The sequence below is a fragment of the Phascolarctos cinereus genome, unplaced genomic scaffold (assembly GCF_003287225.1).
Source record: "Phascolarctos cinereus isolate Bilbo 61053 unplaced genomic scaffold, phaCin_HiC Scaffold_3;HRSCAF=262, whole genome shotgun sequence".
NCBI lineage: Eukaryota > Metazoa > Chordata > Mammalia > Diprotodontia > Phascolarctidae > Phascolarctos > Phascolarctos cinereus.
In genome coordinates, this window is record NW_027555736.1 from 11,091,103 (window position 1) to 11,103,490 (window position 12,388).

The following is a 12,388-nucleotide window of genomic DNA, read 5'->3' on the forward strand; positions in this document are numbered from 1 at the left end:
CAAGCGCTTTTGTTTTCCCCAAGAGCTTGGCATCATTGATTTGCATCAGCATCTCCAGAATAGTCTTTGGCCTCTCCTTAAAGATACTATCTACACTGTGAAATTCATTAAATAGCCCCAGCCAGGGAGCAGGTTATTTAAAACAACATCACTAATGGTCCAATATCTCAGCTGTCCACGCTGATGGTGAACATTGTCTTGGCTAGTGTTATCAGTCCTGGACACCCGCTATGAATATTGATCCACAGCTTGTTACAGCCATCACTTGCCATCAGGACAGGTCAGGGTTGAAACCCACCTAGCATCAAAGCAATTTAAAGATAGAACTCAGGCAGAATTTTAATGTCCATGCTGAGAAAACAAGCCAGGCCAGGAGCACAGGAAGGTGGATTGCTAAAAATACACGTACATATCAGTGCATTAGAGGAAAACAGCAGGAGAAATCAGCTGCCCCACTGAGTAGGATGCCAAAAGGATTCCATTACCATTCCCAGACTGGCATTCCAACAGATTTAACTTGTTTGGGGTTTTTTCTTCCAACAGAGGGAGAACGAGAGAGCTCATATTGCCTGGCCCCCACAATCTATGGAGAATTGGAGATATGGTTACTTTCCTCCCAAGTTGATCTGCTCTTATATCCAAGTTACAGCAGCCTGGTGGCTTCAAACTGATCTGGTACTGAACAGAACAAGCAGAAATGAATGAAAAAGAGGCCAGCAGGAGTGGCTGAACAAGATGGAGTCTGGATGAAATGGGATGCAGTTGCACAATGAGAAGTAATGAGTGGGAAGGCTTCAGAGAAACATGGAGAGTCTCCTAGGAGCTGAAGCAGAGGGAAGAAAGCCAGGTCGGAAAAAAATACAATGACTGCCACAGTGGGGAAGAGAAAAGGCAGTTGGAGTCTCATTGTCTGGAATCACCAATATCTCATTCAGAGAACAGTTGATGAAACACACCTCTGGTAGTGCACAAGTAGAGGTGAGAAATGCGGTGTGGGAGGTTGGGCTCAGACTGTCCTGACCCTGCAGGGGAGGTGGGACAGGGCTACCTGTTTTTCTTTGTTACAAGGTTGGGGGAGAGATGATGTGAGGAAAGGACCATGGTGGAAAAACAGAAACATTAAAAAAAAATTTAAGCCAATGCAACAACTGGTCAATAACAAGGAATGAATGAGCAAATGAATGAATGAACGGATATTTACTAATCGTCAATTATGTTCCCTTGCACCTAACTAGTAGCTAAAGCTGCAAACACAAAAAAGGGTAGAGTCTTTGTGCTCAAAGAGTCTATTTTCTAAAAGAAATTTCTATTTCTAAGTTGGGGTGACATTTGTAACATTTCCTCCCTCCCCGGGGGGCAAGAATAGGCCAAGCCTAAGAGTGTGGGAGACAATATTTGACAAATAATTATCAATCTACTTTATTTATTATATTCATATGCATAGTCAACTTTAAAATTTCTTTCCTCTTATATTGAAAAAAAGTGTATAGGGAAACCTTGGGAAACTCTCTAATCAAGAATCCTAGCATATAAAAAGGTGTGGGGGCCAGGGAGGGCAGCCTTGGTCTAAGGAACCACAGAGACTGTTAGACTGGCCATAAGGCTCTGGGTTACAAGGCTCTTTCCAGTACCGATGGCAGTGGTGATTTGATTACTGTTAGCCAGAGCAAGAATATCAGGCAGAATGGAAGAAGAGGATGATATGTAGGACAGAGGGCAAGGTATCTATAAAAATGGTCAATAATGTTAATGATCAATAATTCATTGGGGGGGTGTATTTTTCCCATTTAAATTTTCAATCCACAAGCATTTATTCTCTCTCCCTCCTGTCCTTCCAACTGAAATGAAAAAAAAAAACCTTTGCAAAAAATATGCATAGAAAGCAAAACAAATTCTCACATTCTCTACATCCAAAAAAGTGTGTGTCTCATTGTGACATCATGATCGGTGCTCTGGAATCATGACTAGTCATTACACTGGACAGAGATCTGCAATCTTCCCAAGTCCTTTGTCTATCTTAACAATGCTGTTGTTATGATGTGAGTGATTCCCTTGATTCTGTTCACTTTACTCCATATCAGGTCATACAAGTCTTCCCAGGTTTCTCTGAACACATCCCTTTCATCATTTCTCTTGGCACAATAGTATTCAATTATCATAATTTGTTCAGCCATTCCCCAACTGATGGGAATACCCTCAAGTTTCTGGTTCTTTGATACCATAAAAAAAAGGCTACTGTAAATATTTGTCATATATGTAAGTCCTTTTTCTCTTCTTTTGAGTTCTTTGGGGATAGGCCTAGTTTTATCACTGGGTTGAAGGGTATAAACAGTTCAGTGACTTTTAGGGCACAATTTCAAATTGCTTTTCAAAACGGCTGAACCAGTTCACATTGGGGAATGTATTTTAATAGTCTTTTCCCCCCAATTACATGTCAAGACAATTTTTAGCATTTATTTTTACAAGATTTTGAATTCCAAATTTTTCTTTCCCTCCCTCCCCTCCCACCTTCCTAAAATGGTAGGCAATGTGATATAGGTTACACATGTGCTATCATGTAAAATATATTTCCATATTAGTCATAGTTGTGAAAGAAGAAACAAATCGAAAGAAAAAACACGAAAAAGAATAAAGTAAGTGAAAAAAGTATGTTTTGATATGCATTTAGAGTCCATCAGTTCTTTATCTGGACATGGACAACATTTTCCATTGTGAGTCCTTTCTACTTGTCTGGGATAATTGTGTTGCTGAGAAGAGCTGAGTCATTCATAGTTGATCATCACACAATGTTGCTGATACTGTGTACAGTGTTTTCCTGGTTCTGCTCATTTCACTTTGCATCAGTTCCTACAAGTCTTTGCAAGACTTTCTGAAATCTGTCTGTTCATCATTTCTTATAACACAATTGTATTCCATTACATTCATATACCACAGCTTGTTCAGCCACTTGATGGGCTGGGTAATGTATTTTGTAAGGGAGATTCTTTGGGCATTTCTGGGAAGTTTCTTTGTCAAAATAAAGTGCATCAACATTTTTAAAGGGGACCAGACCTGTTTCTGATGAGTTTTGAATAATGTGGTATTGATATAGCATTATTTATTCTCTCTCATTTGCTATTTCTTTTGTGCCTTCTAGGTAAACTCATTCTCTCTTTCCCCAGTCTCTCAGCACCATGAGCTTTGTGGAAAGTGACTCCTTCAACAAGAATAATAAAAATTTCAAAGCAATTCCCAAGTTCTGGCAAAAAGAAGGGCACCGTTTTAATCTGCTACTCATGCCCAGTGAGCTCCATCTGACCCACAGCATCCACTTTAGAATACAGTCAGCACTAAACTTTGAAGACAGCAAGAAGTTACCAAAGGGAAGAGCTGCGAAATGTTCATTTTGGACAAAGCTTCAGAAAATTTAATGGCTACTTAGGGAAATAGCTTGATGTTGAGGATACAGTGTTGGACCTGGTGTCCAGAAGGCCTGGGTTCAAATCCTGCCTAGGACATTGGTAGAAGAAACTCCAAGATTTTTTTCTGGGACAAATGCATAGAGCTTCCCAAAGAATTAGTCAGTTACCTTACATGAGCCACTTCTGTTGTTTGACCATCTGCAAAATGGAACCAACAATACCTGCTGTTCTGCCCTCAGGGGGTTAAGACAAGTCTCAAATTAGATAATGTTTAGAAAATTATCTGCAAACTTCAAAGCCTATAAAAAGGTCCATTGTTAGTTCTTGGGGGAAATGGGCATCAATGTGCACACAAAGGAGAACCAGTCAATTGACAAATACTTATCAAGGGCTTGTCAACAGTCAAGCACTGGGAAGGAGGCGAAAAGGAGGCATTAATTTAAGGACAGGGAAAAGGCTCGTTCTTGACTTGGGATACCCAGTATGTGAGAAATAACATAGCATTACAGATAGGGAGCCAGCCTTGGATCCAGGAAGACCTGGGTTCAAGATGTGCCTTTGACACTCCCTGACTGTGTGACCCTGGGTAAGTCCATTAACCTCTCCTTGCTCTAGGCAGCTTGCTAACAGCACAAGTGCCACAAGCGCTGACTGCAACGTTTGAGGGAGTGTCTACACCTGGGGGCTATACCATTGAGGTCACAAGTCCAATCCCTAAATCCTACCTAACATCTATGTCAGTTATGTGGCTAACAGCCCTACTGTCCCTTAATTATGATCATTACACATGTATACACGTTACTACTAAGGAATTTCAAAGAACCGGAGCCCAAGCTATCATTAGGGAAATGTATGAGTGAATTACAAGAGGCCAGCTTGAGCTGCCCCATTGTACCCTCACCAAGCGAGGTAAAGAAGCAAGCGCGCAGCCTCCCCGTGGGGAGCCACACTCTGACTCCTGAGGATGGGCAGGCATCTGTGGGACCGGCTCAGTGTCACTGAAGGGACATCCAAATGAAAGCGCTCAGGGGGTATCAGGAGCACAGGCGTTTAATGTGCATTTGCTTTGGTTTGTTTTGCATATTTATTACTTTGTTTTGATGTCAAAGTCCCCACCCCCAAGCTGTGTTCTCCCCCACAACAAAGGGAAACACCTAGCAACGACACTGGGTTGCATCTTGCATTCTTTCCAAGTGGTCTTAGCACCCCACTTCCCTTTTTCATTCTCCTCGGACCGCTTAAATAAGTGTTTGTCAAATCAAATTGAATTGAATACATAAAGGATTGGAGAAGCTCAAATCAAAGAAGGAAGAGGAAAATAGAGAAAGAGCTGACGAGGAGAGAAAGTTAGAAACAAAGCAGTGCACGTGCTCCCTCTGTTTATTTCCCTTTGCTCTATGTATTCATATCCTTTGTTCCTAACAGGAGGCATCTTCCTCCCTAGCAGGACCCTTTCCCTTTCTAGAGGTACTGGTCCTGGAGTCAGGAAGATGTGAGTTCAAATATGGCCTCAGCCACTCATTGGCTGTTCGACCCTGGGCAAATCACTTAACCTCTACCTACCTCAGTCTCCTCAACTGTAAACTGGGTTACAAGCCTCTAGAGGGTTGCTGAGATGCTTAATAAATTCTTGTTTATATTTGTTTCCTTCCTTTTTTCAATCCTTCATTCTTTCCATCCTCCCAGGTTCCCTGGGTCAGGCCAAGGAAAGCTCCTGCACCTTTCCAGAGGTGGGGAGGAGGCCCCATTCCTTAGAGCTGGAATTCTATGGAAACTATGGGCAGCGGAGTGATCGGCAAGGGCTTTCAAGCCCATAGTGAATACCCAGGCAGCCCAGAGGTGGAGAAGGGAGGCTTTGATTGGGAGACCCCCTGGAAAGGCTCCTTTTCCATCACAGATGGGGCTTGGAATGAGTAGCTGCTCCTCCTCTTCCTCTCCTTTACCTGCTCTGATAATCCTAATTGCGAAGGCTTTGTGCTGGCCCCAGGGGGCTGTGGAGGGCCTGCCTAGCACCAGGATGGGGCTGGGGGTGGGAGGCAGAACCACAGTGTGGGCCTCTGGGACCAGTGTCTGGGGCTACCTCTGACCTGGACATTGCAAAGGCTTAGGGCAGTGCCTCCCAATGACACTTGGAGAGGCAGGTAGGCCTCCTCTTTCCACTATCCACTCTCTGGCCTGAAATTCCGAGTACAGCAAAGGCTTTCTAAGCAAGGGGAAGCGGGTCTGGGATGAAGGGAGGGTCTAGAATTTCCACTGACTTCAAAGCCTCCACCTGCTGCCTCCCCAGCCCAGTGCCACGCCCCCTGCTGCAATTGACCAAGCCTGGTGTCCCAGCCTGAGGAGACGCACTTCTCCAGTGTGGGGAATGATCGCAGCAGTGGCCATTTCCGCGGCTCTTGCCTTGAACATTAAGCTACCCTGGGGTTCAAGTCCCGCCTCGGAAGCACAGGGGCTGAGTGACCCTGGATAAGCTGCTGATCCTCTTCTCTTAGCAGGCACTCTCTAAGGCTGTAAGCCACAGACCTGCTCCAAGGGGCGGAGTTCACTACGTAGATAAAATCCCAGATTGAGAACAAAACCGAACCAAGCCAATCGCCCACGCCCCACGAGATTCATACAGGTCATGTCAGACACGGGTTAAATGACTGGAGTTTCTGAATCCGTATCAGGTTCGTAGATCTGGAGTCAGAAGGGAGCTCAGAGGCCAGTGGTCAGCCCATTCATTTTTACAGAGGAGTCTTAGAGATGTGAAGGGATGTGCCCAGGGTCGCACAGCTACTAAGTGTGCGGGGAGAAATTAGAACCCTGGTCTTACAGCGCCCAAGATCAGCCAGCTGCACCAGAATGCCTGAGATCATTAGAAATACATTCCCCATCCCCTGCAGCAATGTCACCCCTCCTCTGGCTAATCGGTGTGATCCCCAGAATTCTTAAGCATCTGGGAGGTGGGCTGGGGGTTCAAAGGACAAGGTGGCTTTGGTACCCCTTGAGTCTGGGAGCCACTGGACCAAGAGGCTTGGCCCCTGAATATGGGGGTTGACGGGAGGGAGTTGTGGACAGCTGGGAATCCGAGACGAGCTCGGGTCGATTTTCCTCCTCCCAGCGGCGTCTTTGCCAGATCCCACCTCGGGGTGGGATCTCCACCTCGGTGATGAAGAAAGCAGCGGTTTGCTCCATCGGAGGCAGGCGCCTAGAATCTGCCTAAGCGCGCTTGGAATGAAGCTGGTCGGCGCACCTTGGCGCGAAGGAAGAAAAAGAATCGTAAGAAATTGGCTGCAGGGGGATGGAACTCATATGACAACCCCCCCTCCCCCATCTCTCAATCAGCAGCACCCTCAGCATCTGAGAAAAAGCTTTACTTGTCAAAGAAGTCGGGAGCCTCGGGTCCAGATCACAAGCAGCTGCGCGCCAGAGGCACCAGCCACTGGGAGGGAGGCTTTGCTTAAAGACCCTTCCAAAGCCAGACCTCTGCTCGATCCTTCTTCCTGTGCCACCCCTTGCCCCCCCCTCCACGTGGCTGGAGACCCCAGAGCTGAGTGAGTGCCAATAGTTGCGCAGCCCCTCTCCTTCCCCTCCCCCCAAGCCTTTTCATTTTACAGTCCCCCTCCTCCACGTTCCCCACCCCCTCCTCCTCCTGGAGATCAGCGGCGCCGCCACTCCGTGCAGGACCCTCCGAGAGTCCCAACCTCATTCTCTAGGCAGCGCGGCACCTAGGCGTGCTGCTGGTCCCTCATCCATTAGTTCATCAGTCGGTCTGCTCCTCCGGGGGACGCTATCTCTGTGCGTCCATCCCTCCAATCCGCCCAGGAGCGCCCGTCAGGGCTCGCTTCAAGACAGCCCAACGGATCTCCCGCCCCAAACTATCCGGTACCTTCCCGGTGTGAGTCCCCCGCCCGAGGCTGCCCAGTTCGGTGGGCATCTCTCCAAGGACGGGAATGCTGGCATGTCAGAACAGCAGGGCCAAAGTGGCCCCTAGCCACCACAAGATCTCTTTCTCCATCTTAGACATCCTGGACCCGCAGAAATTCACCCGGAGAAAGGGCCCGGTGGCCAGGGGAAGCCTCTGCGCCTCCCAGGAACAAGAGAAAAGTTTGGGGCAGACGGAGTCTGCCGAGACAGAGCCCAGCAGCCGGAGGGAGGCCGAGATCTCCGGTAAGGATGTCGTGCGCTCCGGTACCCCTAGGCCCGCGGCTGCTCTTTCCTTTCCTACTTGCCTGCGCTGGGGAGCCAAGGGGTGGCTAAGGGTGGCTGGGGCTCCAAGTGGCTCCAACTTTTCACCTGCCACTTGGGTTGTCCTGGGCAGGTGTCTCCCCCTCACCTAGACTGTGTTTGGAGAAGAGGAGGGGTGGATTGTCTATCGCTATGCAAGAGCGAGTCAGGTCAGGAAAAAAGGAAGGGTGACCATGTATGGAGGGAAGGGCAAGCATCTGGCCCAAGGTATCCATTCCTCTCCATCCCACCAAAGCTGTGAGGTTGCCGGGCCCTGATCGTCCTCCCTGAGCCACATCTGGAGATGGATACACTTGCCAGGCAAGCCAGTGATTCTCTGCCCAGATCAGTTGTGGGAAGAAGAGGGATGGAGATTGAGATGGAGGGAGTTCACTTCTGGTACTGTCTAGTATCCCAGTTCCTTCGGCCAACTTCCTTGACCCAGACTGAGAACACAGAGCCATTCACTGCTTTGGGGGAATCCTTTCCTTTGGACCCCCTCCTTTTTCCTTTTTCCCACCACAGATAGGGAGGAGGAAGGAATTTCCTGCTACCGTCATTTTTGGAACGGATGAGTGGGTGCAGGTGAACAGACATCTTTCCCCCAGAAAGAGGTGGCCACTCAGAGAAACTCAGGAGTGCAGTGGGGGAAGGGAGCCCAGGCTAGGAGAGGAAAGGAGAAAGGTAGGGTGGGCAGCTCAGGCCCCCAAGCTCCCCACCCACAAGAGATGAGCAGACACAAAACTGAGCCATAATTGTCTGGGGCTCTGGGTGCTTATGGCCAAGGGAGATTGGGCTTGGGACAGCCAGGCCGGGCCTAGTAATTGTTCAGATCGCCCCTCAGAGGGGGCCTGAGCTCCCCGCCCCCCATTGATCGATATTCTATTACTGCCTCCCGCATATCTCCTTCCCACAGCTTGCAGGTGCGCACTTCAAACCCCCTTTCCCTGTCTGATCCTAATATTGCTCGATTAAAACTTACCTTTAATAGATGACATCTATCGATCTGGCCCCTCACAAATCTGAAACTCTATTAACACAGCAGGAGAGAGAAGATGGGAGAGGGGGAATTTCACTTTTTAAAAGGAGGGGATCTTAATAACTTTTTTTTTAATTGCTTCCAAATCTATACCCGTCACAGACCAAAATCGTCTCCTCGGGACTTGGAAGACATAACACTTGAGGGAATCCGACATCTCAATGTCTTTTTGTAATAAGATCTCTCCTGACCCTAGCCCCCCAAATTGTCCCTTCCTAATAATTTTGCCCCCCAAATACCTTTACCCAATGGGCTGAGTGGCCTTTATTGATGGGGTATAGTACTCTTTGGGAGGGAAGACTGGGGGATACTCCTACAATATGGCAAAGGATAAAGTTTAAGCCGTCCCAGATTCACCTTAACCAGAGGCAGCAAAATGTAAGTGTAGATTTTCTCTGGGCCTCAGTTTCCTCCCCTGTAAAAGGAGTGCAGTAGACAGCATGATCGGTAAGGTGTGGGGGGGGGGGCTAACTGGACGACTGCGGGTGACGCAGGATCATAACTCACTAAGGGAGTTGTGGAACCTCAGAAGCAATCTAGTCTAATGCCTACCATTTTACAGATGAGGAAACTGGAGCTCGGGAGGGTTAAGTGACTTGCCTAACCATGAAGCCCGTTTCCAGCTCTGGATCCCGTGGACGGGTCTGGGACCGGGTTTCCCCATCTGTAAAATGGGGAGTTTGGACTGGCTGCTGTCTAACCGTGTAGTCACCACCAACTGGAAACTTGTCTGGGCTTCTGTGGACATGGAGGGTGGGGTGGGTTAGGGGGTAGGGTACTGACGCGCGCTGGTGGCCGCGTTGGGAGAGCAGGGGCTCGGGACCGGGAGAGTTGGGCAGGACGTCCCTAGTAATGGGAGGCGGGGGAAGCAGAGGGTCGGAGCCTGGCAGGGCGAGTGTGATGATGCGGGTCAATCTTGCATGTGGCCTGCGTCCCCGCTAGCCACGCTCGCTTCTCCCTCTTAGATAGCGGACCAGCGTGCGTCCTGGACTGCTCAGTGGAGGAGGAAGAGGAGGAGGAAGACTACGAGGAGGAAGACGAGGACGACGAGGAGGATGTGGAGGATGAAGATGGGGAGAAGGCAGAGGCTGAGGAAGATGAGGAAGTGCTGGGGCTTCGAGGGCAGGGACTCGGACGGCAGCGGCGGCGGATGCATCGAAGGCGTCGGGGACCCTCTGGGCCGGAGACGCCAGAGGGCCGAGGAGGGGAGGACAGCACCAGCGGAGGGGTCCCGGCGCCAGCCCCGGGCGCTGAGGGCTCCCAGTCACCGCGGCCCGTTAAGCGCCGACGGCCACCCGAGGGCAGCGGCTGCGCTAAGCCCCGCCGGGCACGCACCGCCTTCACCTACGAACAGCTGGTGGCCCTGGAGAACAAGTTCAGGGCCACGCGCTACCTGTCGGTCTGCGAGCGACTCAATCTGGCGCTGGCGCTCAGCCTCACCGAGACGCAGGTGAAGATTTGGTTCCAGAACCGCCGCACCAAGTGGAAGAAGCAGAACCCCGGCGCCGACGGGCCGGCCGCGCTGCCCGCCCCACCGGGAGCCGCGGGAGCCCCGGGAGTCCCGGGAGCCTCTGTCCAAGCGCCCGGCCGCAGCCCCAGCCCACCGGGCCCCAGCGCCCTCCACTTCCAGACGTTCCCTCCCTATTCCTCGGCCAACGTCCTCTTCCCGGCCGCCGCATCCTTTCCCCTAACAGCGGCCGCGGCCGGGGGCCCCTTTGCCCCCTTCCTTGGCTCCACCTACTTGAGCCCTTTCTATGCCCCACACCTCTAAGCGACCCCCCTCCTCCAGACGGGCCTCCGCTTCACCCACGCCTACGGGTGCCCCTTTGTGGTGGGGATATTCCGACCGTCCCCGAAGGGGCGTCGCGTCCCATCCGGTGCGGTCCCGCCTGTCCTAGATTCCTATAAAACTGCGGGAGCATGGGGACCCGAACTTCTGGGTCCTTTCGGCCCTAAGGATTATTGGGCTTTAGAACGTTAAAGGGAGCCCCAGGGACCGTATAGTCCAGTCCTCTTGTTTTAGATGAAGACACTGAAGTCCAGGGAGAGATCTCGCCAAACTAAGCAGTGAGGACACATTTGAACCCAAATCCTCCGACTCCGGCTCCAGCTCACTTTCCATGACATCTCGCTGTTTCAAGAACCAAGAGAAAAAAGCGGGCTAAAGATTAACCGGGTCTGAGATGCCTCCACCCCTGTCCCCGGTACTCCATTCTTTAGTATCTTCTCTGCAGACAGGGGCAACTGTGTTTCATAGAATCCTTGAGTCGGAAGCAACCTCTCTGGGCGAGACAGCATTCAGACCAGGCCTGGAGTGTCTCTCCTTACACACCAGAATGTCTTTACAACACTAGGGAAGGAGATTGACTCCTGCCATCAGAACAGTTAGACCTGGAAAGCATGTGAGATGTTGTCTAGCCCTTTCAGGTGGGTCCTGGACCCTTGGCCAGGCAGTCTGGTGAAGCCTGTGGAGCCTTTTCAGAATCGTGCTTTTAAATGAATAGACTAAAATACCTGGACTACAAAAGAAACTGATTGTATTGAAATAAAATTCCCCAAATCATAGTTACAAAACTCACAAGCTGGTGGATGGCAGATTGAGAAGCTCTAATCTAGTCTGATCTCATTATTTGATGGAGAAGGGAAGTGACTTACCCAGGGTAGCAGAGCTGGAGTAGGAACCCAGGTTCCTGCCTCCCAAGCTGGCATTCTTTCCTTAGGGCTCTGATGCCTCCTTCAATTTCCCTGGGGTAGTTGTCTTACTGTCCACTATAATCACAGACTTTTCCAGCTGGACATGACTGGTAGAGATGATCTAACCCCCCCCAACTTGGATTCTGGCCAAGAGAAAGGGTGCCATCTTACCCCTCTAGAATCAAACTCTTTGGGGGAGAAGAGAAGGAGTAGAGTAGGACCCTGGTCTGGCAATCAGAAGACCTGGGTTGAGCCTCTGCTCTGCCCCTTCATCTCTGGTAGACCGTGGGTACTTTCCCTTTCCCTCTCCCTCTCTGGGCCTCAATGTTCTCATTTCTCAAAGGAGAGGATTGCAGAGACCCATTCCAGCTCCAATCTGTTTGAACTAGATGCTGCCAAGCCCTTTTCCAGCTGCATACCCCAGCACCCCAAGGACCCTTTTCTTAGTCCCAAAATTCTATCAGAAGAAGGTCTCTTTGTGCTGCTTCCTCTCATTGGGTTCCACACTTGCATCTGTTTATTGGCCAACATATGCCATGAAAGTCAAATGCCCAGTGAAACTCTTGGAAAGCTCTGGCTGACAGGGCAAAAAGAAGGGTATCTTAGTACAATATATACCACATAACAATCAATTTATGAATGGGAAATTTTGGTTACTCCTTGTGAAAGCATCCCCAATCTTCTGCAGGGTTTTCTTTTTTTCTTCTAGCTCCACTTTTAGTTCCCAACTCCTTTGGAAAAACCAGGATCATTCCCTCCCAAATTTCTGTCCTAAACTCTGCCTGTAGCCCGAATCTATATCAGTCATCTAGAGTAGCCATAGTTCCATTTAGGTCATATTGTGCACCAGCTTCTGGGAGAAGCATTTGGGGCATGGTTCCAGGTAGAAAGGAGTGCAGGGAAACTAATGAAGTATTTATGTGTCCTCAGTGAAGTCCTTGGTGGACTGGCTATCCATCCCTTTCAAGTCTGAAATATGAGACTCTCATTTGATCCCCACAATGCCCTGTGAGTATTATTATTTTGATCAGCATGTCTAGAGGCA

At 49.6% G+C, this 12,388-nt stretch overlaps 1 protein-coding gene across 1 annotated transcript; it reads left to right on the forward strand.

Moving 5' to 3' along the window:
• The first annotated feature begins 7,336 nt into the window (after positions 1 to 7,336).
• NKX1-2 (NK1 homeobox 2) lies at positions 7,337 to 10,420 on the forward strand. The gene is made up of 2 exons (XM_078150598.1): positions 7,337 to 7,553; positions 9,615 to 10,420. The coding sequence occupies exons 1-2, from the start codon at positions 7,337 to 7,339 to the stop codon at positions 10,418 to 10,420; spliced, it is 1,023 nt and encodes a 340-aa protein (XP_078006724.1).
• Positions 10,421 to 12,388: the final 1,968 nt, after the last annotated feature.